At 38.8% G+C, this 24,909-nt stretch overlaps 1 protein-coding gene across 6 annotated transcripts in view; it reads left to right on the forward strand.

Moving 5' to 3' along the window:
* LTBP2 (latent transforming growth factor beta binding protein 2) overlaps positions 1 to 24,909 on the forward strand; it is a 121,280-nt gene that overhangs the window by 35,767 nt on the left and 60,604 nt on the right. For 5 of the 6 annotated variants that reach the window (XM_088145327.1, XM_088145330.1, XM_088145328.1 and 2 more), the window contains exons 4-9: positions 2,066 to 2,253; positions 4,163 to 4,333; positions 6,490 to 6,681; positions 8,165 to 8,430; positions 11,941 to 12,043; positions 22,808 to 22,882. In XM_088145327.1, the coding sequence (XP_088001453.1) occupies positions 2,066 to 2,253; positions 4,163 to 4,333; positions 6,490 to 6,681; positions 8,165 to 8,430; positions 11,941 to 12,043; positions 22,808 to 22,882 (995 nt within the window). The remainder of the gene's footprint in view (positions 1 to 2,065; positions 2,254 to 4,162; positions 4,334 to 6,489; positions 6,682 to 8,164; positions 8,431 to 11,940; positions 12,044 to 22,807; positions 22,883 to 24,909) is intronic. The other variant, XM_088145329.1, reaches the window with a different exon arrangement.

Raw genomic sequence — 24,909 nt, forward strand, 5'->3', positions numbered from 1 at the left:
TATAGCTTACTAAAGTAAATGGTTTGAGAATTCTTTTAGAATGACCCCTAAAATATAAGAAAGGTTTACCTAATTCTGCTTCAAACCAATAGTTTAAAATGTTCAATATAATTTACTAATAAATGATGAATCCAAATAGTATTTCAGGTAGTTCTTTAAACCCTAGTTCTGCTTTTGAAATTCTCTTAGATATAGATCAGAACTGGATTTCATACTTGGAAAGTGTGTGTGTAGAAGAAAAGAACTTTGGCTCAGTGAATATAAAGGTGCCACTAAATAAGATGATATAGAAAATATCTTGCTCCCTGAGGGGCTTGTGTTTCTTGCATGAAACCTGATTAATCTCATTAAGTAAGTTTGGGCTACTTTGGAAATTCCAGTACTCGCCACTACTTTATTTAGGATGTTGAAAAACAAGAGGGTAGTTGAGGTACTTAGAAACAAAGCAGTCTGGAAACTTTGGCACTGTTTTCCAGCAGAGAAAAGGGGAACCAGCAGGACCAAATGGAGCTGAAAGGCTTAAGAAAGAAAGAGGCTTAGCACGGGCTGAGCTGAAACAAACTGTGCTCTGTAAGAGTCTGTTGTGACAGCCAGCAGGCATTAATAGGGCTTGGGCTTGGGAATGGGGAAGGTATGCTTCATCTTGTGGCTCGGCTGCTGCAAAAAGCCAAGCGCCCTAAATAATTTAAAAAAAAAAACCCTAAAAAAGGCAAATTTGCTAATGGGTGTTCATTCTTTGTAAGGTTTCTTTCACTTATGACTTTTATGGGTTGTATATTCTGTTTTATTTCTTTGGCCAGGACCATTTCTTGGCTATAGCTCTACAGTGATCAGTGCCAAAGACAGAAATTAGAATGCACTCCAACCTCATATAGATGAGCCAACTTGAAGGGATCACTCATGTTTGGAAGCAGATGAGAGAATTGGGGAACAATGGAACTTTCCTTGTGAATATATTACCCCCTTGTACAGTCATAATAGTGACCCTCTTATGCCCAGAGCCAACTCATTTAATGCAAATTGTATGGCTGCTGGTGGTGAGTTGGGTATTTGTTTTTGTTCATGTGATTTGGTTTGTTTGTTGGGCCCAAAATAATCAGTGCCTTTGGCAAAGATTTTTGAAATGGTTGCATGGTAATATGCCAGACTAGGATCTGTTCTGGTTATGCATTGCTCAAAATGAAGCAACAGAAAATGATTCTCATTACCCAGCAACCTTTGTCTATTTTTTGTGACCAGCCATTCTCTTAGGGAGATATTATCATTCACAGGGGACTGAATTCTCAGGAGGCAACTATGAAAAGGAAGTATGGAATGATAGCAGAAGTAATTTAGCTAAGAAGGTTGCTTGTGTTTCAGAAGATGGGGCATAAAGGTAGTCTATGATTTTAAAATAATTACCTGTAATCCAAGAGATATACAATAACGCAACAGAAAAAGAAAGAAAAGAGTATGATCAACAAGTTAATAGATGAACTCTTCTACATTCGTTCATGCTTTGCAATACCAGAATAATCTACAAATACAATTAAAGTAATATATTGATGCAATAAAAAGATAGAACTATAGTGAAATCAAAAAGGGAAGGAAATAGAATAGATAAATATTAAAATTAAATTAAAATGCCTGGGAAAACAAAACAAAACTAAAAAAACCTTTGAGCTGTCACTAAATTGTCTGTAATGTTGGCACTAGTAATATCCAAATGGAGTATATTCTACATCTGGTTACCACAACTGAGAAGGTACTCTTTCCTTTATTAGTACATAAGGTGCCCACAGTCAATGAAGAAAAATCTTTCTTAACTATTTATGTGGGGAGGTGCTTGTCCAAAAACCTTTCATTGTATTCTGAAATGAAGTTACTTGATGGAAGTGCGGAAGATATTTATGTTATGGGAAGAGTCAAACAGTTCTTATTCCCAACAGCATATCAAAAGGGCCTCCTGGCTTAGCTTTTTTACCTTTCTCTCTGCAGGCGGGCTTTAACCTCATAAACAAGGAAGAATTTTCATTTGGTACATAACCATTCAGCACAAATATTCACTTAGTTTTCATCTCCACAGGGTTCAGAACAGAAGCAGCTCCCTTGTTACCTCTCAGCTGTACACAGGATCATCCCGCACAGTCCGACGCTACCCAGCTATAAATCGTGATCAGCTAATTTTCAATACACTTCCCAATGGGAATGGATTTGAACAGAGCAGTGCTGTGCCACAAATGGTACATCCAGAACCTGTTTTATCTCCCTGGGGTAAGATCTGAATAATCACATGTTTGTTTTGTTTTGTATTTTGTTTTTTGTTTTTTGTTTTTTGTTTTTTGTTTTTTGTTTTTTGTTTTTTGTTTTGTTTTTACAGAGAAAGGCTCCTGGATGTAGACTTTAGGAGAAGTGGAGCTTTCTTACACTGGATATAGTGATTTTCAGATTACATAGCCACGGATACATGCCAGCACTCTGCAATTCTGTAATGAATAAGGCTTTACACCATTACTGATTTTTTTAGATATGTGAGACTGAGATAATGGTGCTGCCTATACCTAGTTATTCTAAATTACTTTTCTGTTTCACTTAGCTGAATTACGCTGTCTGAAAAATAAAGTATATTTTTCTTTTTTTTTCATTTCCATTTTCACTTGGAAACACAATCTGTAGAGCAGTTCATTATTTCTTCATGGGGGCAGCTTCTAATATCACATAGGCAGGCTTCTTTTCTCTTTCATGCAAACAAAACTCCATTCCTTATCCTCCTAATTTGCCTCCCTCACTCTTATTTACTCTGGAAGTTTCTACAAATTTGGGGGGGAGAACAGGGTGTTCATGCGGGAGGTGAAATCTGTCCTGGCAGACAGACCCAGAGAGCCTCTTGGAGTTTAGTTCTTCAAGTCTGGAAGTCGTCCCATCGTTTTTCTAGAAGTCTTGCTCCTCAATCCTAAATATGTGAAGTTAATGTGATGAGTACTGAGGAGAAACAAGAAGATGCTTTGTGCATGTTCAGAAGGAATGCTCTTTTTCACCAATTACAAGTTGTTATAAAAGAACAGATTTTACTTATAATCCCAGGAACCAATTAACCCTTAATCCATCCCCTCCACCAGTATGCCATCAAACCTTTTGGATTTTTTCTTTCTCTCTCCTTTTTAGTGAATGGACTAGTTTCCAGTACTACTCCTGCTCTGTGTGCTGTCTTTCTTGCACTATATCAGCCTTTTCTTTCTCAGTCTGTGCACCGCCCTTCTCCTCATTGTTTTCTCCAGCATTGCTCTCCCTGTTGATTGATCTGTCTTTGACTTCCTCTTTTCTCAGTTGGAGGAGTAAAGGAACAACCTGGATTATAGTCATGGGTTTATTGAGACATGTGGAAAGTGGCATTATCATTGTGGATTATTATTATATCAGAGCATATCTTCTCAGGGTAGATTTCTTGGTCTCCTCTTGTTGCTTAAAAAAAGAGGGAGGGGAGACAAAGAAAGGGAAAAAGAATATATTAGCTTTTAAACACATAAATTCTCATGTGTACTTTTGCTTAAGGTGTTTTACCAACTCCTTGTTGAACTCTTATCTGATTAAGTCCTTAAACCATGTTCTGTTCATTCAGGTAATCCACAAATCCTGCTGTCTAGTATAGACTTTTGTTTTATATGATTCCTATAAAAATCAGACATAAACTTTGATAATATGAGAGTTCATTAAAAAAATAATTACGACATAGAAAAACATATTGCCCCTTCTATAATCGTAATTTAGAATGGAAGGGATTCTGACATTTAAATAGGAAGCAATTCCTCCTATTGAGGTGGCTAATTTTCCTAAACAATTACAGGCATGGTGCCTACTTGGGCTATATTGTTATTGCAGTGGGGAGTCAAGGATGAAAGCCACACCAGCCTGCTGTGCTAAGGTCCTAGTTAGTTCCCCCCAGGTTTACTTTTGAGAAATAATAAAGATTATTATGTGGCCTGCAGCTTTAGCAAAGTAATGTGTAATTTGTTTGAACCTGAGGGGATCATAACATAATCAGAACACTTATCTAAATGTCTTAATATATAAATATGTCTACATGCCCCAACCTTCTAACAATTAATAGGACTGCAGGCTGGTCCTCAAAACAAATTGCTTAGACATAATTTTTATTCTGTGATGTCTCTTCCTTTTCTTGCAGGAGCCAACCTGACAGAAAAAATCAGGAAGATAAAGATAGTCTTCACTCCCACAATCTGTAAACAGACTTGTCACCATGGCCGCTGCTACAATAATTGTGAGAAAGGGGACACTACCACCTTATACAGCCAGAGCGGACACGACCATGACCCCAAATCTGGTTTTCGTATCTGTGAGTCTTCTTAAATGTGTGACCTGGAGTGGACTTTTCTTTTCCTCTCTTTCCTTTTGGGCTAGCAATTACCTACAGAAGCAGAAAAGAAACAACCTTCTCTGAGACCTGTCCTACCCTCTTGGAGATAATAGGCCAGTCTCAGTTACCCTTTATTGCACCTCTCCTGTTCTTTATGTCAGTTTTTCTCAATCTTGGCAACTTTAAGAGGTGTGGATTTCAACTCCCAGAATTCCCCAGCCAGCCAAGGTTGAGATACACTGCTTTATGTAATTCTCTCTGGCTGTCAGACAAAGTACCACATAGGCTACATAGCGTTATTTTTCTTGGCAAGGCCAATCTGTTGTTTTCACTGGGTCTGAACTTTGGGTTTCCTCCCATTCTGTTTGATAATGTGTAGGGAAACCAAGAGAGTTGGCTGAGATTTTTACACTATTAATTTTAAGGAGCTGAAGCCTTCTATTCTGATCTTATTGATGCTGTAATTGCCTAGGAAATTTCTGTGAGTTAGACAGGTCAATTTCTTCTCCTCACTGCAGCCTTTTCCAACTGAATGTCCTTAAGATGTGTTAGTGAACTACAATTTCTATTATTATCAGCTTCATGGCCATTGATGGTGCTGACAGGAGATGTAATCTTTGAATGGGTAAACCTCTATTGAGAAGACTACATCTGGTCACAAGCTTAGGCTGAGGACTCCATATGCACACCTTGCACAACGCATGCCTCTTCACATTCCCTTTTACTACAGAATTTCAGGGAGTGGGAGGATGCAGAAACTTTAGCCCCCTTTCTGTCACTATTCTGATCTCATGAGATATTAATCTGAATTGTCACTTATCAGACAGCATTAACCCATATCATTTCAGTATATTGCTCCAAAATAAGTTTATTGATTTATTACAAGAACAAGCAAAAGGAGAGTACAGGGGACGATCCTTACAAGTCAAGGCAGATGCTGGTTGCAGAGAGAGATGAGAAGATGAAATGATAGGTAGATAGCAAGGCATTTAAGGAAATAAGGTAAAAAGAAGTTGTAGCTTAGCTAGTACACATGGTTGTAGTTGCCATTACATCTTATAATGGAGAATCCTAGTATGAATATTCATGGAGAGAATTCTGGGATATTTTTGGATCAGGTTGCACCCAAGCTTGGCTAAATGCCAGGTTATTTTATGATTTAAGTGATTGTGAAGTAAACAATTACAACTAGTAGAACATAGAGCAATCAATGTTAGGCATGGGATGACGTGCTGAAGAGAATGGAGGCACATGCAGAATAACACAAGACACTTGGAGCAAAACACTCACCAATCATATTGCATTATTAGCAAAGACACAGCTTTTTCAAGTGGGTTGCTGGGAAGAAGGACAGCCTCATTCCTTTTTCTCCTAACAATCCTGAAATAGCACTCTGTGGGAGCTTATCAGTCAGTTGATTGGCATGGTGCTGGAAAGCCTGAACTATCACGCTAAAAGAAATGTCTTTTTCAGTATGATAGCACTGTGCTCTCTGACGTGAGGGCTGTTGGAGTAAGTACACTCCCATGTTTCTCCATTGTCATGGCACACATGCTCCATGGCAACCTACCAATCATTGGGAGTGATAGCTATGGTGGACCACATGGGAGGGTACCCAAACCTCAGGTATCCTACCCATGATGCAGTCCAACCCATGCAGAAGGCTAGACTGACCTTAGTTTATGGAAGAATCCTACACAGGCTCTCAGAATAAAAGGAGCTCAATACTAGCTTTCTGTAGCTGACTTTTATCTGAGATTTCTACCACTTTGACTTCAGTGAATATATAAATTGGACAATAAAACCAACAATGGTTCTATTGTATATTCAATTACTTTTCAGACTTGTTTTATTCCATATTTGTAACATTCTCCTACAGCAGATATGATACAACTCAGTGTGTTAGAACAGCACAAGTGAGAAGATTATCATATTCATTGGATGTAAGGCCAGGTCAGCAGTTCAATTGATCTGGTATCCTTTCTAGGTGGGAGGGATTGAATGTGGAGATACCGAGGTGCACCCACAAACTATGTCTATTACTTCCCAATAAGACAGCTCCTGGCTCATCTGTCATTTGAAGCAGACATTCATACATTTCTCTCAATGCACTCACAGGTTTATTTTCTTTACAGATTTCTGCCAGATTCCATGTCTAAATGGAGGGCGCTGTGTGGGAAGGGATGAATGCTGGTGCCCATCTAACTCTACAGGGAAATTTTGCCATCTACCAGCTCTAAAAGTAGAAAGGAAACAAGTTCCAAATAGCCTGGCAAGCAGCTCCATGAAGCATTCTATGTATACACTTCCTCTGTCCAACCAACTTGGTAAGCATTAATTTCATAATTCCTCACTTCTTATGTTAATCATAGTGCCCACCTGTCTTAGTCTCTTGGTATAAGAGCACTGAGTTCTGTTTTTGCTGCTATGCAGACATTTGCTTTTTGTTCTAGTAGTTTAATGGTCATGTCTGAAATATAATATATACAATTTAATATATAAAGTCATATGTGTGTGTGTGTATACATATGTACAGAGAGAGAGAGAGAGAGAGAGAGAGAGAGAGAGACTACTGCTTATAATGCGATACAAGGTTGCAAGTTAATTAATTAAAAATCTCATGAAGTAATAGTTTTTAAACCATCTTTATATATGCCTTTAAAACTCATCTATTTCAATAAGCCAAGGTGTGTCCAGATGCAATTCTTTTTTTTTTTTAAGTGTCACTGTTTTCTTGGTCTCTCTTGTTTTCGGAACAGCAATATAGTGTTCATTTTGATTCTATGTTTTATTGTTATGCTTTATATCACCCACGATATTGGGCTGTTAATGACATTATGTTTATCTGCACCTGTCCTCTTTTCTTACCTGTGCACTCCATCCTCCTGGCTGGCTATATTTATAAAGACGTGCACAGATGGTTTTCTCACCCACACAAACAAAATCATTTTTTAAAAACGTAACTGAAATTCTGGAACACAGAATTTTTTGGAAACCACTTATGGCTGTGTGCAATGTTTTGCTTTAATACCTGAATTCCAGAAGTCTGGCATATAAAAAGTAGGGGTGTGCAAGACATTTCAAATTCAAAACAGTTGTTTCAAATTTGAAACGGGTTGTTCTAAGCATTCTGGAAGTGCTTCAAGCTAAATTAAATACAGCACGTGGGGATGTTCATCTGTTAGGATAAGATGAAGGGGGAGAATCAAGGGGGAAAAGCAGACCTCACTGTTGATGTTGAACACCAGTGTCTCATGGAATTAAGTGACATATAGCATTCGGAGGGATTAAATTGATTATCTTCACACAGAATGACAGCATAATTTGGAGACCCCATAACATTGCTATAATAAGTCATCTGCATTGCAAATCAGAACTTCCCTCTAACCCAGCCCCAGTTATACAGCCTGTAATTTATAGCAGTCTTTCCCGGAGTGGCACTTTCCAGATGTGTTGCAACTCTCAGAATTGTTGATCTCTATGTAATCTCCACAATACACTGTCCTGATGGATGATATTTATCAATTGTGACAGTCACTGTTCGTTGTTTCTTTTGGGCTTCATGATAAACCAGATGTTATTTCACTTGCTTATATATTGTGGGTCTTATGTGATCATTGCTGTTTTTTGGGTGTGTGTGTGTTGTACTGTTTGATTTGAAAACCAGTGTGGTCCTGTGGGAATAGAGTGGTTGCTAAAATTGTTGAGTGGCACCAACCATTTTAGTTACTTTTCAAGAGGTCCCCATGCCGGCTTGTAATAGAAAGAAAAGTCATGTTTCTGATGATAATCTTCAACATTTTCTTTCAGCTTCAATATACCCTTCCCTGGTGAATGTACATATCCGCCATCCCCCAGAAGCCACGGTGCAGATCCATCAGGTGGCTAGAGTGAAGAGTGACTCAGGACCATCAGAAGAGAACAGTGTGGAAAGTGTACAGATACCCCAGCTTCCAATGGCCTCTCATTACAGTAATAATACCACCCCAAACAACAATATTGTCATTGAAAGCAACCAGCAACAGAGGCCCCAGGGCCTCATGGGAAAATGTTACCTGGAGACAGTACATGGAAAGGTTGGGAACAACTCTGTCTTACTGTGTTTTATATGAACATAAAGCCCTTCCACAGTGCTCAAGATGTAGCTCTGACCTATGTGATCTCATGTCATCATCTTGGTAGATGAGCTGATTTATTTGTGGCTCAGCTACCAGAACAGAATTGCTGAAAATACGATCTTTCATTTCCAGTGCTGAAGCACTCCACTGTGGGAGGACTTTGGGAAGCTATTTTCCCATTGGGAACTTGCCTTGCCTGTCTCCTGGCCTCAATATAGGTTCCTCCTCCTCCTCACAGAGCAGAATTTGGCAACCCACAGCCTATGGGCTTCACACAACACCTTAGCCATCCATTTATACCCTTCCTGTGCAAGTGGAGGAGACTACACTGCCAAAATTCATTGGCAAAATATTTAATTGTTGGCAGCAATAATTTTATTTTTTTATTTTTAACAAAAATAAGGATTGCTATGGGAGGGATGATTTCAGCCTGTTTGTTGGGGAGCATTAAGGGAGCAGGCAGTTATTTGGGGGGCAAAAGTCAGTGTCTTGATTTGGGGCTGCTTTTCATTTGATGTGAATGGGAATGGATGCTGCTTGGCCCATTCTCACTCTATTCCTCCAATCCAAATGACAAAGTTTAATTTAAAAATTCCACCATGCTCTTTTCTTCAAGGTCACTGCAGCCTCCTACAACCTGTCAGAAGATTGGGAAGCTGAGTTGTGCCCCCCCCCCGCCAGCCCCTAAAACATTGCCCAACCTTCACTGCCATAAAGATTAACTCATCACAGCATCATGGCAACACAGATGCTGTTTAAACAGATGCCACTAGCCAAATTTATAAAGGTCATAAAAAAGTCTTTACACTATGGGAGAAGACCATTAAAGAAAGGACAAATTCAGAAGGGCAGCTATGTCTGGATCTAGGAATTTAAATGGATCCCAAATGACACCAGAGAATGGCAGGTGATTGGGAGTAAAGAAAAACAGTTCAATTGCAGCAACTGGGCTTGCTTGGCTGGGCATCTATATTTTCAATAAAATGTTATATAATGTTAGAAATGCTCATTTTATTATTATTTTTAAAATATATTCTATGACAAAGTGGTGTTAATGCCTCAGCAAATAAATGGCTAATCAAGGCACCAGAAGCAAATACATGAAAATGCAAATTAAAATGTGAAACTACATGGGCAGGTTTTTGTTTTTTTAATCAAAAATTGGCAAATTATTTCTTTCCTAGCTCTACTGTAACTTCTCAGGAATGCAGAACCAATTGTAAAGCATAGAATAGCTTTATCCATTGGCAATGAATTGGCATTCATTGACATAGAAGAGGAAAGAAGAGAAGAAAAATATTAGTTGTGTGTTTCCCAGCTAAAGGAATGAGCCAGGGGCTGTTTTTGCTCAGGACACCCCAGGTTGAAAATGGTTTCTCTTCACCATCTGAGAAGACAGGAATCCCAGTAAGAAGTAGACCCAGAGTGTCAACACTGTTGTAGAAAAAGGTTTTGCATCATCCAACAAATTACTGAATCATAGGGCTGGAATGAAGGTCTTCTAGTCCAACATTCTGCCCAGGGCAGGAGTCCTCAGACCACCCCAGACAAGTGGCTGCCCAACCTTTGTTTGAAAATATCCAGGGATGGAGCACCTAATGACTCCAGGAGGGAGGCTGTTCCACTGTATACCAGCTCTCATGGCTAAGAACCATGAAGGCTATTCACCTTATTGGATCTTCTTCTGTGAAGCTTCTACCCACACTTTTAGGTCTTTTAAGAAAGTGTCTGTTACTGTGAATGAACTCAGTATGCAAGAGAGTTCGTACAGAAGATAGTGACATATGACTACATTGCCTTATAGGGAGCATCAACATTGCAACTTCTTCCATTCCTGTTTGACAATGTCGCAGTGCACGACATAGAAGTGTCTAAGCTTTAGACAGGTACCTTCTGTTTCCCCAGGAACTTTTGAATGCAAAATGGGGAGCTAACGTGGTAGATTGAGTAGTGTGAAGCATCTTGCAGCAGTTTGCAGATGTTCAAACAGCTCTTTAGATTACAGAAAGTAAAGATGATTCAGACAGACCCTGAAGTGTGATTATCTTGAATATATATTATATTAAGACATTTTCTTCAAGCATTTACTGCTCTCTGTCTGACATAATATACATTCAAGGAATCTGGGTCTAAAGGTTGCCCTTTTTAAAGCTATTCTGTGGTTAGTAAGACATCGATAAAATGTTTGGAAAAAATTTCTGTCAGGAAACAAATACCAACGCTAATTTCCCTTGTAGCTTCTTGGGAAAGTACATTCATGTGATTTAAACAATAATATCTCTCTCTTTCCCTCTTTTTCTTCCCTTCCTTCCTTCCTTCCTATTTAAAGGTAGTTTCAAGAGGAGCTGAACAATTATATGAGAAGGGTTGTGCTCATTCTGTTCTATAGTTATTCAACTGGAACAAAAAAACAGAGCAGAAAGTATTTTTGTCGTCAGTTTCAAGCTGATGCCAAATTTATTGGAATGTGAGCCCTGGGCACATGGCCACTTTGGGAATGGATTAATGCCAGTGTTGGCTTGTTGATTGCAACAGCTCAGTTCTAAGGGGGAAGACTACAGTCCAGAGGCCTTTTGGGGCAGGAAGAAAGGCTCATTAAATAAATGAAAAATCCTTGACACATATGTCCCCACAAAGTCTGAACTGTGTACCACCTGACTTGGTAATATATTTAAGTCTGGGAATAGGCATTTATTTTATCCAAAGGCGTTGCTTGATTATGTCATCTCTAAGTCATGGTCCATTGCTCAAAACTCAATACCTCATAACTAATACCAATACCTTGACTTTCCAAGGAACAAAGACAAAGGTGGTTTTTCATTTTCATGTCTGAGATTATTTACTGTCTTAAAATAGACAGCTGGCTCTGATTGCATCGTTTCTTTTTTAGCTATAGTATTGGGTATTATATCATATCTTTGCATCAATGAGCCTTTTTGGCCATTAGGGCAAATGGCAAAGGGCAGTGTCTCTGTGTCTGTCTCTTACCTGGCCTATTGTTAATTAAATGAGCCTCTGTTTAACATACAATGGAACTTCCTGTCCATCTCTCTCTCTCCCTTCCCTCTCTTCAAAATATTATTTAGATTGAAGTAAGCTTTTCTATCTTCATGTTTTTCTTAATTAATCTAACTTCTATTTCAAATATAGTGAATGTCTGTTAGCATTCAGTGATAGCTGAGCTAAGTCCATACACTACATTCAAGACACCTACATTATGAGCATTTTTTTAATGGGACATTCTGCTGCTTAATTATTCAGTGTTCTTTCACTACCCCACTTATCTTAAGGATTGCATCTTCTAACAAGGGTTCTGCTGAATTCAAACTCTCTAGCATGCACTCTACTCCTCCACAGAAAATCATGCCTTTACTTCTCTTTCCCCTATCATGTTTTTTCACATCTCCTTTGTCCCCGGTATATGGGAGAGACAGGATTCTAACGCCACATTTTCTTTTTCATCTCCAGTGTGCTGACCCATTGCCTGGTCTGGCCAAGTATGAGGATTGCTGTGGAAGTGTGGGAGCCTTTTGGGGTTTCAGCAGTTGCATTCCATGTCCAGTGAAACCAGGTAAGTGCTATCTAAGGAGAAAATTTCTAACCCAGCCTTCCCTAGCCTGATTTCTTCCAGATGTGTTGGGATAAAATTCCCACAATTGCCAGCCAACATATAATCTAGCACATCTGGAGGGCATTGGATTGGGTAAGGCTGCTGTAGTCTCTGCTAGGCCTTTTGTAATAGGATCTATCTGTTAAAGAGAACATGGATGGTACTGAGGTGTGGTGCATAATGTGGACCTATTTGGTACAGGAAGTTAGTACCAGCTATTCACTTTTAGGACACTGTTTCCTATATGAAATTGATGTTTTCTCTCAGTCCAGACAAATAATATGTAATGTATTAGTTTTTCTGATGCTTGCTTAGCTACAGTGTTAATTTAGGTGTTACCAGGAATTGATGTGACTTAGTTCTTGGCTTAGATCTTTGAAAAATCCTTCCGTACCATCTCCAGTAGTCATGAGTATTCTGATTCAAAGACATTAGGCAAGAGAAAACTGGAAAAATGTGTCCATCATTTTAGGAGATGTGGCTACAGATTAGCTATGAGGTTGCATACTCAGCCTTCATAGCATTATGGGCCTGCTTTAGATGAACTCTTGGCAGAGACTTTGGAAATAGCAATACATCAAACAATTGGCATGACTGAGTCTAGGGCCCATTCCAAAGACATAGAAATCTGGTTTTGTGTTTTCTTTTCCCTATGTAAAACAATTGTAGAGGATAGTTTAGTTATTCTCAAAGAAGAATGGCCTTCCAATTGGCCTATTACTTAGGCCAACTGGTGAATGGAAAGACTGATTAGGATTGTTGTATATGCAAAAAAGTATTTGTTTTGTCAAACTTTGGGGAAAGGATCATAGCAGGTGATTGATACAAGTATCCAATCCTCTCTTTGATCCACACCATAGACAGTGGGATGGCCATGGTTGAAGATGGGACAATTCTGAGCATGCCATTTTTACGACAGTTTGTAAGAAAAGTTTTCCTCAGTTTTTTTTTCCTAATAGTTTTTTTAGAAATTTTTCATTCAAGCATCTAAACCTGTTCTTAACTAGAATCACTAGTGTGTACCACTGGAAAGATTAAAGTAGATTAGTGTTTACATGGTGGAGTATTTTAGAAAAATAGCTCAAAGGCTCTGAACAATTTCTTAGGGAATGTAATCACTCAGTTTGGAAAGGACCGACTAGTTCTTTTTTTGTGTGTGTTTGTTATGTTAATTGAGATGTAGTGGAGACAGCACTGGTTGTGCTGGTGGATGACCTTTGTCAGGATCTGGATGGAGGAAGTGTATCCATGCTGGTCCTTTTAGACCACTCAGCAGCCTTTGATGCCATCAACCAGGGATTGGGAATTGGGAGCACTGTATTGCAGTGGTTTCCTTCCTTCCTTGGTGGACGGTTCCAGTTAGTAGTGGTGGGGCAGGAGAAACTGGCCCAATGGTACCACCTTACGGGATGCTAAAAGGGCCAGTTCTCTCCCCTCTTTTATTTAACATTTACATGAAGCCAGTGGGAAAAAAGTTTGGGAATTGGCATCATCAATATGCTAATGAATCCCAGCTCTACATTTCTCCCCCAGGCCAGACAGGTGATGCTGTTGAAGTCCTGTCCTGGTGCCTGGAGCTGTGAGGGTCTGGATGGGAGACAACAGTAATTGAATTCCAGTAATTTGGAGTTACTGTTTGTCCATTGAGGTTCTCTGTCTGTTCCAATGATGTCTCTTGAGGGGGTGGCACAACCCCTGTAAGAACAGGTTCATGACTTAGGGGTTCTCCTGGACTCATAGCTTCTGCTACAACAGCAGGTGGAGGCCATGGCCAAGGAAACCTTTCCCCAGCTTTGTGTGGTGTGCCAGTTGTGACTTTACCTGGAATGGAAGGATCTGGCTACAGTGACTCATGTTCTACTGCCACACACTCTATATGGGACAGGCTATGAAGATCACTCAGAAGCTGCAGTTGGTTCAGAGTGCAGTGGCGCATGTGCTGACTGGTGTTTGTTTGTGGAAGTACATTGCACCAATACTGGTTGCCAGCAGCCTTCCAGATGCAATTTAAAGTGTTGCTACTAGCCTATAAAGCCTTACATGCCTTGGCACTTACTTTTCTACAGGACTGTATTCTCCATTGGAATTGGCCAAGCCAGTTCAATCTACCCAGGATAAACTATTAGTGGTGTTCCATTTTAGGGATGTGACAGGGGTCAAGGCTTGACAGCACTGCTTTGAAATGGCCATGCTGGTTCTTTGGAATGGCCACCTGGTGGACTTCCAGCTGGCTTTCACTAACTGCCTTTCAGATGGTCCTAGGAACAGAGCTCTTCCAGAAGGCATTTGGGCCGTGACCCCATCCTAGTTTGGTTATAGTTTGGTTTGGTTAATTTAACTTTATTCTGTGTTTTTCACAGGTTCAAAGTTTGTGGATCTTTCCTTTGTATACCTTTTGTTTATTGTATATTGTTTCATATGTATCTTATCTATAAACTGCTCAAAATACTTAGGGGTTCAGTGGTCTAGAAATGTAATTCAGTAATAAATGATAATGATAGGCACCCTCCATCTGACTGCATATAAGTTGTTTGGATTTGACCAAAGGAGCCTGTTGTGGATCTTCTGTTTGCTGTTTGTTCTTTCTAGAACTTTTTGGATAACTGAAAGTCAGCCTTTCTGATACAATAAAAATGATGCCAAAATTAAAATTGTTAAATAGTTACAGTATCAACACAGCCAAAATAGTTATCCTTACTACATTGGTCATGATTGTAGTATCAAGGTTTGTGCTTTCAGATGTCATTTCAGGGGTATAGTTGGTACCATAAAACTCATTAGGCTGCCTGAAGTCCATCTGTCTGTCTGTCTGTCTGTCTCTCTCTCTCTCTTGCATGCAGTTGACATGGACATTTCATTTCATTTAGGCATAGCCTTATTGCTTGCATGTAATATATTCTCAGTTGACAGCAAGTGAGGAGCAGTACTGTCCCTCAAAAAGGAATATCATTACATAACCTCCCTAGCTATTGTGGCAAATAAAATGTAATAATAAAATACAAAGTGTGGTGCCTGACCTCAGAAAGGTGGCTTATCTCTAAGTCATTAAATGGGCAACTTCTGCCCTGGGGTCCATTTTACTGTCTATAGTGTCCAGCAGTCAGGAGCATGGATTGTCATGCAAAATAGCTGCTTTATTGGTGCCATTATACCGTAGAGCATAATGTCAGCATTACAGTTCAGTTAAGGCTTCATAATTATGGCGTGTGTGTGCATATATATAATGAGGGAAGAGAATGATAAAGTGTGACATATCTTCCTGGTAATTAGAAATCATAGATAAATTCTTTATTATGACATGATTGAAAATTGGGTTGGATGACATACACCTGTCAAACTCGCTACCCTGAGTGGCTCTAGGTTTTAGAATGCCAGTTGGCTATCACTGGCACAGGCATTCCTCCAGATTTAGAATCCACTGAAGGTAGGATAGGCAACATTTGAGGATTTGGAGCATACAACTCCTCTCAACCTTCTTAAAAGCACAGGAATCCATCTGGTGGTGCTATGATGTGACCAGAAGGAATGAGGCTGAATTTTTGTCCTTTTGGCGGGGGGGGGGGCTTTGTAGGGGACAGAAGATAGGAGTGGGAGCAAGATACTTCCTGGAAGCAAACATCTCCCATTCCTATCTTAAAATTACTCCAATGGCTGAAAAACAGACTGCTGACTGAGTCATATCACTAAATGCCATTGAAGTATGCCACTGAAATGCAGGCTTTTTGCTGGCAAAATTCAGTAGTTATTTGGGGGTGCTGGGTTGTCTGTCTATGATTTCAGCACTCATATATGCCATAAACTTCTGATTTGCCTTCCTACTACTCTAGTCAATTTTCTTAGACTTTTTGAAGATTTTCAGACAAGTTATAAATACTTTTCTGCCAGCATTTTTCAAGTGTTTCATTTTTCTCAAACAGAAAACATACTGTGCATTGGAATGGGTAGTGTTGAACATGGTATTCAATGCATTCCCTGAATGAACCTCCCACTGAGTTAATGAAGTTGGCAAATAGCTGGCAGATTGCCCAGATAAAGCCAGAATTATTGAGAAATGCTGAACAATATTACAATGGTCATGCCAAACTCTGTGGTTGAATGGAAAATATTGTGACACCCCAAATCCTTGCCCATCTTTGGAGACATAATGATAAAGGTAACCCTGATAAAAGCCTGAAAATAGTTATTGAAGCCACTGAAAGAAATGCCTCCAATGAAATGTCTTATTGGTACCCCAGAGGCTGCATTCTCAAGCTGAGTATGCTGAAAGACACATTTAAGTGGGAAACAGAGTTGATTCCATGGAAATGGAATTTATGTAGAGCATTTCATTAAGAAGGCATGTATAGGAGCCTTTTCATCAAGTAGAGTTTTAGTATGATTTAAGAGTGGGTTACTCATGACTCTTTCTGGAGAAATCCCCAAGGATTGGAAGAGACTACTACTCTAAAGGGCTAGCAAAGTGTCTGTATTGAATGTGCACTTATTGTGTCAACTTTCCTTAACTTATGGGTCTTTTCTAGTGAAGTGCAGCTGGAAGTACTGCACTAATTATTCTACAGCGTATAGAAGCACAACCAAGCAATTCTAATTGTTTAAGTAGATTCTCAGTTGTGTAATTGTTTGAATGAAACAATTGAACATATTCCAGACACTAAAGTTATTAGAGAAATTTTGAGGGTGCTCTTTATTCTATGTGACCAGAAACCTATATGCCACAATTGAATTATACTGATGGGTCTAAAAGGATCCATCCCAACTTCTATTTCTCCAAATGTTCACGCAACCACTTTGTATGAAGTTCCCAGGCATTCACACAATTTTAAAACTTGTGAATTTAAAGCTGTAATTTATTAAGATTTAATGCAGTTGAGTTGAGCATGGCAGTCTTTGCTAAGGTGTTCAACTGAATGACTAACTAGCCATTCAAGTGAGGTTTCCTCCCAGGAAAAGAGAAAAGTCATTAGCCTCATGTGCTTTGTATACAGCAAGTCAATTTGTTAACAAGGAGCTTACTGTAGCATGGGTGGAGTGGGAGTGGTGGAACTGGTGGGGCAATGCAACTGCTTGGATGAACTGGTATGTTCGGAAGAGGCCAACTTGCTCATTTTGAGTTGGGGTCATCTCTGGTGGAAAGAAGTTGCAGAGCAAGAGAGGGGCAAGGAATGGATTTAGGAGGTGCCTAACAGGAGTAACAGTACAGTGTAGATCATCAGCAGGCTGCTTCCCACTGCAGTCTCAGCCCCCAGTAAGCACAGCTGTTGCACTGAAAATATGGGCTGGTATTATAGTCAGCAGAAGGGAATCATGTTTTCATTCGGCAAGCCCATCTCAGCCACATAAAATTAAGTCACTTATATGAAAACAACAGACATCACATCTCTTAGACGCGGGGGGGGGAAAGCCACTATGTAAGAACTAAAAAAGGTATCCAGATAATCCCCCAAAATTTAATAAAAGGCTTCCATGAGGCCCTTAGTATGCCCCTAGTTTGTGGATTACTATTATGTGGGATCCTTTAGTGGTTTATTCTATGCTGGTCTATGACCATAATAAAGATTCTATTTGATTTGATTTGATTTAGTGGTTTATTCAGTAAACCAGGTAAGCAAACCATAGCTGGTGGAGAGGACCAGGTATCCTCTTCTTCCAAGGGCCTTGAGGCAATTACTGTGTGCCACCTGGAATTGGTTCTTATTTCTTTTGTATTACTTTATTATGTTTTGTGATTGCTGTAATTGGGGTTGGGGTTTCTCGCTTACCATAGATGTTTTATTGTGTTTTATCTTGTTATAACCAGCTGTAAGTCTAACAGATTTAGAGGCATTCAGATTTTAAAAAGTACTAGTTGTTGTCAGTAGGCTGTTCCTATTTTTGAGGGGGCTGACTGACCAGGCACAACAGTACAAATAGTTTTAGATGGCTTTAGGCCACCACTAAGTTACTAATCTCTTGATATAAGGCTTTATGGAAAATTAAAATGGAAGCAATGGCCATGGGAGAAATAGGCAGTTTAATTTCTCCCAAATTCTGGTGAAATTTTACTGGTCACTATTAGTCGCTAAAGTAGCAGCTCCCACTCTCAGCTGTGTAGCAATGGAGACCCAGGGAAGTTTTAGTGCAGTGAGCTCTGGAACTGCATCTCAACAAGTATGTGTTGATATTATGCCTGCAGCATTTGCAATTGCATTTCTTCAGATATACACAAGCTAGGCTAAATTAAATCAGGGTGAATCCTAAAACAGCATCTAATTCAGAGGCCACTATTCTCTCACTAAACCATGTCAATGTGGCTTTATGGGAGATGAATTCAGTGCACCAAGATGACACTAGGCAGAGGAACAGTTTCTACTCTGTGGAATTATTAGCAAAGTAATATTTTCCTCTGGTTGGAACCTGCTTCCACTCCTTAGTAAGCCTCTTGCTTGTCGTATAGCAATTCACTGTTTCCTGATGGTGATACCTGCTCAGTTCTATCACCTTGCTGTCAGCGGTGGCCAACAATCCCCCAAGCAGCTATGTTGGACACTGTCTGTTTAACTGATCTCTAGCATATAGCTACTTCAACACACAGCTTGGTAAACCTGTGTGGTGTTTGTAACTACTGATTATTCATAGCAATAAGTTTGTTCTGGCTTCTGTTACCCCTCAAGCCATATTCTTTCATATGCAGCTGCATTCAAAGTACTGGGAGCATTGTAACAGACATATGGCCTAGAACCATATGCATCAAAGAGTGTGGCAAGTACCAAATGTGTTTGCAAACAAGTCCTTCTAATTGAGAGCTTGACACCCTGAGGGATCCAGAGGAGTGGCTGGCACTCAAGCAACATCTTAGATTCTTTGGAAGTTATCTAAAATAAAATCTTCACACCCAGTTCAGAGTTTACATAGAGAAACTGCTATTCCATATCCTTATCCAAAATTACTTGAAAGCTGACTGATTTTCAGTTAACGTATTGCCAGATAATTTGCAGGTGAATGCCCTAAGAATCTGGCCTAAGAAAATTTAACTTCAGAAAGTTCACCAAAGGAAGGTTTCCTACTCCTTTCTTCATTCTATGGCCATTGGCGTCCCTGACAATTGTATCCACATGCTCCTGAACAACATGGGAAGAATCACTGAGAGCTGCTGCAGGAGAAATGAATGTCCCCAAATTCTCTGTTCTCGATCAGGAGCTCTCCAGAGAACCTTGGATCTGCCATACACGAGGGCTTGCTAAGCTTCTGGGGATGATGTCAAGAATGGGAGAGCACAGGAAACTTTTTGTGTGAACTTTCTTTAATTAGCTTAGCTTTGGATCTAAGCATCTGTGATACAAATGTCTTATTTTGCCCTGTTTACAAAGTAGAGATCCATTGATTTATTGCAATGAATGAGAAGCTCGAGGATCAACAACTTTGCAAAGGACACTGCTGGCACTGAGATGGTATTCTTTTATTTAATGTTCCACATTTTTTAACAGAGGTATTTTTTGTTTTTGTTTTTCAAATGGATTCATGTAAAAATTCCAAGCAGGATCCTGGTTTAGATTCAGAATCTCCATTGCAATTGCTCATGCAAAGGGAAAAGAGAGAGAGAAAAAACATATTGTTACTGGAGATGCAGGGTCATTGGTTATCTGAAATAATTAAGATGACAGTTTTGGGGAAGTAAAAAGAATGCTCAGAACAGTCTAAGGAGAGGATTGTTGCAATCACTGCAAATGTCAGTAGATGAAAGAAGAATCCATAGAAAGGGGAAAAATAAATTCATTGACTTCAGACTCTAGGTAGGTGATGAGTATAGTTGCCTATGAAATGTTTATGGCAGCTTGAAACCCAACATGATGTACTTTGACTTTCCAGTGAATAATGTTCTTCCTACAGATTTAGAAAATGTTTTAAAGTTTGTTAATATTCTAACATTTTGATTACTCATTGTGATAAAACATGTCTCACATTTAAGGCATAGAAAAAAACGTCTTTATTCTAGAGGTATACGTGTATCTGATCTCCAAATAGTATAATAAATCTTTTATCTGAGAAAAAATGTCAGGAGATGCTGTTTGCTTGCAGATGTAACAGAATAACATGATGCTGAATTGATATGGGGGAAACAGGAAGTTGTCTAGAATGGGTAGGAGGAGTCGTGGTCTTTGGCCACCTGCAGATCTTTGGCAGTTAAAACAAAACTTAATGTATGCAAATCTGACAGTAGAGTAAGACTCAGAAGATTACATCATTTTACCAAATCTTCAGGCAATCCTGATACTTCACTTTCTTCCAAGGAGGGATCTTTAAGCTGCCTGTTAATTTAAACCCATTTCCTCTTTCTGGAGAAAATTATAAGCAGATACATACAGAATGAGAAATGCTGATTTCTTTTGGCTGCATCTACGAGTCCAGTCACTGGCTGTGTTTAGTCAGAGCGTCTGACCTATTTTCTTTAAGTGACTTAGTTCTCCTTCCTTATTCACATCCAAATTGAGGATTGTTGCAACAGATGATTGATTATGTACCAATAGAAGAGATTGATTATGCGCCATTAAGTAGACTTTTAATGACCAGGGAATGTACAAATGATAATGCGGCTTCCTTCTGGCTTGGCTTTAGTGGTTTCACTGTGTCTGAAGCAACTTTGAGTAATTGACGACATGTTTATGGAAGGAAATGATTACACAGCAAAGGCAAAATTTGAATGTTGCTCTAGACTAGAAGTACGCAACTTCTCTTGATTTAAGGGATGCATCAACTATTGTATAGCATCTCCAGGACTCCATTCTAAAAGTGTGTAAGGCCAGGAACCAAAGTGTGTGGAAACATATATAATATTGCCTACTCTCCCTAACATACATACATTTTATTTTTGCTTTTATTTTGTATAGAAATAAAAAGATACAAAAAAGGAAAAACAATCAGAATAAAGCAAAAAAGACAAAACATGTCATGATTAATGTAGAAAACAGATCAGTTAATAAACACAGCATTAAGCCATTACCCCACTGAGTAATATTGATTTGTGTTTCCATTTTGTCAGTAGAGAGCCAGTTCATAAGTAGAGATTGAACATACATCATTGATCAAAGATTGTAAATCTGGAATGGCACCATCTGTCCATTTTTGTTATGCCCCATGCTTGATAAATCCATAGTTCTTTATAAAATGGTACAGTATATATAATTAAAATAATAGATGTATAATTAAGAATCATATTAACATTGTTCAATTATGTTGCTCTTTCCAAAACCATATTAACAAACTTAAAGATATTAAGTTGGGACAAAAGTGGGGCAAGCCTATATCATGTCTCATCCATTATGTTACATTTCAGCCAACTCTTTTAAAGCATTCTCTGAGATGTCCAATAAATACCCAAATATTTCTGTTGAAATAATGTCATCTTAAGATCATATATAATATAAAGGCTGAAAGGGACCTTGGAGGTTATCCAATCCAACTCTGTAGAGGAGTGTGGAGATGGTTTTGAAGAAGATATTCAACAGCTGTTATGTAAACACCAGCTTAGCCTTGGAAGGGAGAAGTGAGTGAGAAAGGAACTCCAGATTGCCTTGCTTTGATTCTCTTTGGTGTAAGAGATCAGAGAGAGAATCCCTGTCAGGCTTTTGAGATTCCATTATTATATCCTGGAAAAATAGAGTTCCAGTAGTCTTTGTAACTAGTAGTCCTGTTTCCTGACCTGGTCTACCTTGAAGGGCTGACACCAGTCTTGAAAGCCTCACTGCTCTCTAATCAGAGAGGGATCAAATCTTTGCTTTGATCATGGAGATGGCATCAGATCCTCACCCCACTTTCTGTAGAATAGCTGACTCAAGCATTGTTACAACATCAGCAGCAAGTGGGTATACAAATAACAAACCTGGACAAAATGCCATTGACACAGCAGTTGGGACAAGGCTTGCCTCAGCAGAAGCAGTTCAGCAGTCAGCAGCCCAGCCTATGTTTCTTCGCTCTTGTGGAAGTTTGCTGGAGACATTTGAAGGAGGCCAGGATCAATTTCTGACTTTAAAACTCAGTGTGAATTGTTTATGGCAGGATGGCCAGCAGAATTTCCTACCAATAGCTCCAGGGTGACATTGGGCACCATACTTCTGTTGATGCAGCCTAGGATTGCTTTGCTATATTTGCAGCTGCATCACACTGAGATTCTGTCAAATTCTTTGTTTTGACATATAAAGTTAAGATATACTATGTCCAGCACATTACCATTATCAAGGAAACAGGTGCTTTATAAAAAAAAATCAGATTGATTTAGCATAATTTATTCTCAATAAATTCATATTGGTTCCCACTGAGCAATGTATTTCCTGCCAAGTGAGCATTTTCGAAATGTTCACAACAGACTCTTAATAATCTGTTCCAGAGTTTTGCATGTATCGACATCAAGTTGACCAGTCTATAGTTACCCAGTCTCTCTTTTTCTCCCTCATTGAAGGTAGGAAGATAGGATAATTCAGAAAAAGTGCTTAATATTCTTTATTATATATTTTTTCATATATACTGCTCTGAGCTCTCAGAGGAAGGTGAGATGTAAAAACAATACTACGATACAATACAATACAATACAATACAATACAATACAATACAATACAATACAATACAATACAATACAATACAATACAATACAATACAATACAATAGTGTATCCTGTTAAAAAAGGAAGAAGTGAAAAGGGCAATCTGAATTGTCCATCCATGATGCAAGTTCACTTTCTCTCTCTTCATCTAGCTTACCCAGTAACTGAAAATGGACATGTAGAATGCCCACAAGGATACAAGAAGCTGAATCAGAGTCACTGTCAAGGTAGGCACAAACCTCTTTCTAATCTTTTCATTTAGGTAAAGATAAAGATATCCTCAAGTTGAGCTCAACTGGTGGTAATTACACAGACTTAACCATGTGGTTCTCTTCTTGGCCGTGTTTTGGAAGTGTGTGTCCATTGCCTTCTTCCTCTTCTACTTCTCCTTCTTCCCTCGTGTATAGCCTTGGAGTTCCTCCCATATAAGTACTAACCCAAACTGATGCCACTTAGCTTTTCTTCCTTGGCAAGACTGGTCAAGTGCTGTGACCTGCTGAGGCTTTGCTCAGGTAACAATGAAGAATTTGTGCCAAGATTAGTGTTACTGTACTTATATATCTCTTCCACTGTAGTTTTCTTAGTTATAAGTATGGAAGTATCTACTGTAGTTAAATTAATGTCTTACAATTGATGTTTGACAACATTGAACCTTCTTGCCTTGATGTCAGTAGTCCCTGTATTCAGGCATGAAAGCTTGTCTAAGTTTACTGGTAATACAAATGCCACCTTCCAAGAGATGCAAATTTTTCTAACATTTTGACTGTGAAATATAATGATAAGCAAGTATCTCTGCTGTTTGACAAGTTGTAAGCAGGGTATGTTCTAAATATAGTTTCTGGTAAATATTTTAAATAAGGGTTGTTTTCTATAACCTAACATAGCTACAACAATTTTTTGTTTTGCATTTGTGTGTGTGTGTGTGTGTGTGTGTGTGTAAGAGTAGAAGGTGCTGAGAAGCTTGGAAACTGAATGTAAGTAGGTACACTCACAGAAATATATGTTATTTTGTTCAGGTATATACACTGTCATATATTTTAAAAGGACTTAAAACAGCTAAATCAACTGTTTATGATAACAATACTACTTTGTTATACTATAAAATTAATTATCAATACACAGAATGAATTATAACTATACAACAATCATCCTAATAATAGAAAAAAGTCTGGGGCAAAAATCTCAAAAATGGATTAGGATTTAACCAAACTCCTCAAAATCAAAACTACTGTATGAAAGTCTGCTGAACTCACTAATGCCCATTGGCATTGCCTCCAGAAAGTACTAGGTTTCTTAATGTGATCCCATCTTATTAAGATCATAAAATCTTCATCTCATCTCATGATTTATTAAATTTATATGCCATTAAGTCTTGTGACTCATGACAGTTTACAGCAATAAAAAACAAAAAGCAGTACAGAATGAAACCAGAATTAAATAATAACACAATTGTCAATTAAAATGAAAAATAAGGGCAACATCAAATCTCATAACCGCAGACACCTACCAATATTTGAACAGATGTCAATGTTGGCACCAGTCTAGCCTTTGGGGCAAGACTATTCCATAAGATAGGGACCAGTATGGAGAAACAACACCTCCAAGTGCCTGTGGATCTAAACTCAATTGCCCCAGCCATGAAAAGAGTATCAGATGTGTTCATTCCACCTGGAGAAGACAGTCCTGCAAGTCCCTAGAAGCCAAGCTATATAGGACTTTAAATGTCAAAACCAAAACTTTGAATTGTACCTGGAAATCTATTGGATGCTCACAATACAGGTGTCAGATGGCTGAAGTGGCTCTCACCTGCCAGCATGTAGACAGGTGTATTTTGCACCAAGTGCCTTTTCTGTGTAGCCTTTAAAGGGAGCCTCACATAGAATGCATTGCAGTAGTTTATCCTAGTGGTGAAGAGGGCATGAGTTACCATTGCCTTTATGTGGCCAGATCCAAATTAACAGCACCATTTGCTAATATTTTTCCACACGTTAATAAATTCAATGAAGTATCCAGTGTATTTTAATGCAAACGTAGGCAGCACCACGATAACAAGTGGGGATGAGGGTGTAAAGAATTCCACATGAATTCTATTGGGAGCATACTGGATTTGACAATACTGTGCTTGTTAGCGTCAAATAAATTCTAACTAGCTGATCAAAAATCCATTAAGAATTTGTCTGAACAGATGCATTGCTGAAAAATGATTGCAAGCTTTGGCAGTTATTTTTTAAAAGGTGCTTACACTGGGAAAATT

Source organism: Python bivittatus, unplaced genomic scaffold (genome assembly GCF_059951505.1).
Source record: "Python bivittatus isolate LINGU-HERP-01145 unplaced genomic scaffold, Pbiv_v1 ctg000480_np1212, whole genome shotgun sequence".
NCBI classification, from domain to species: Eukaryota; Metazoa; Chordata; class Lepidosauria; order Squamata; family Pythonidae; genus Python; species Python bivittatus.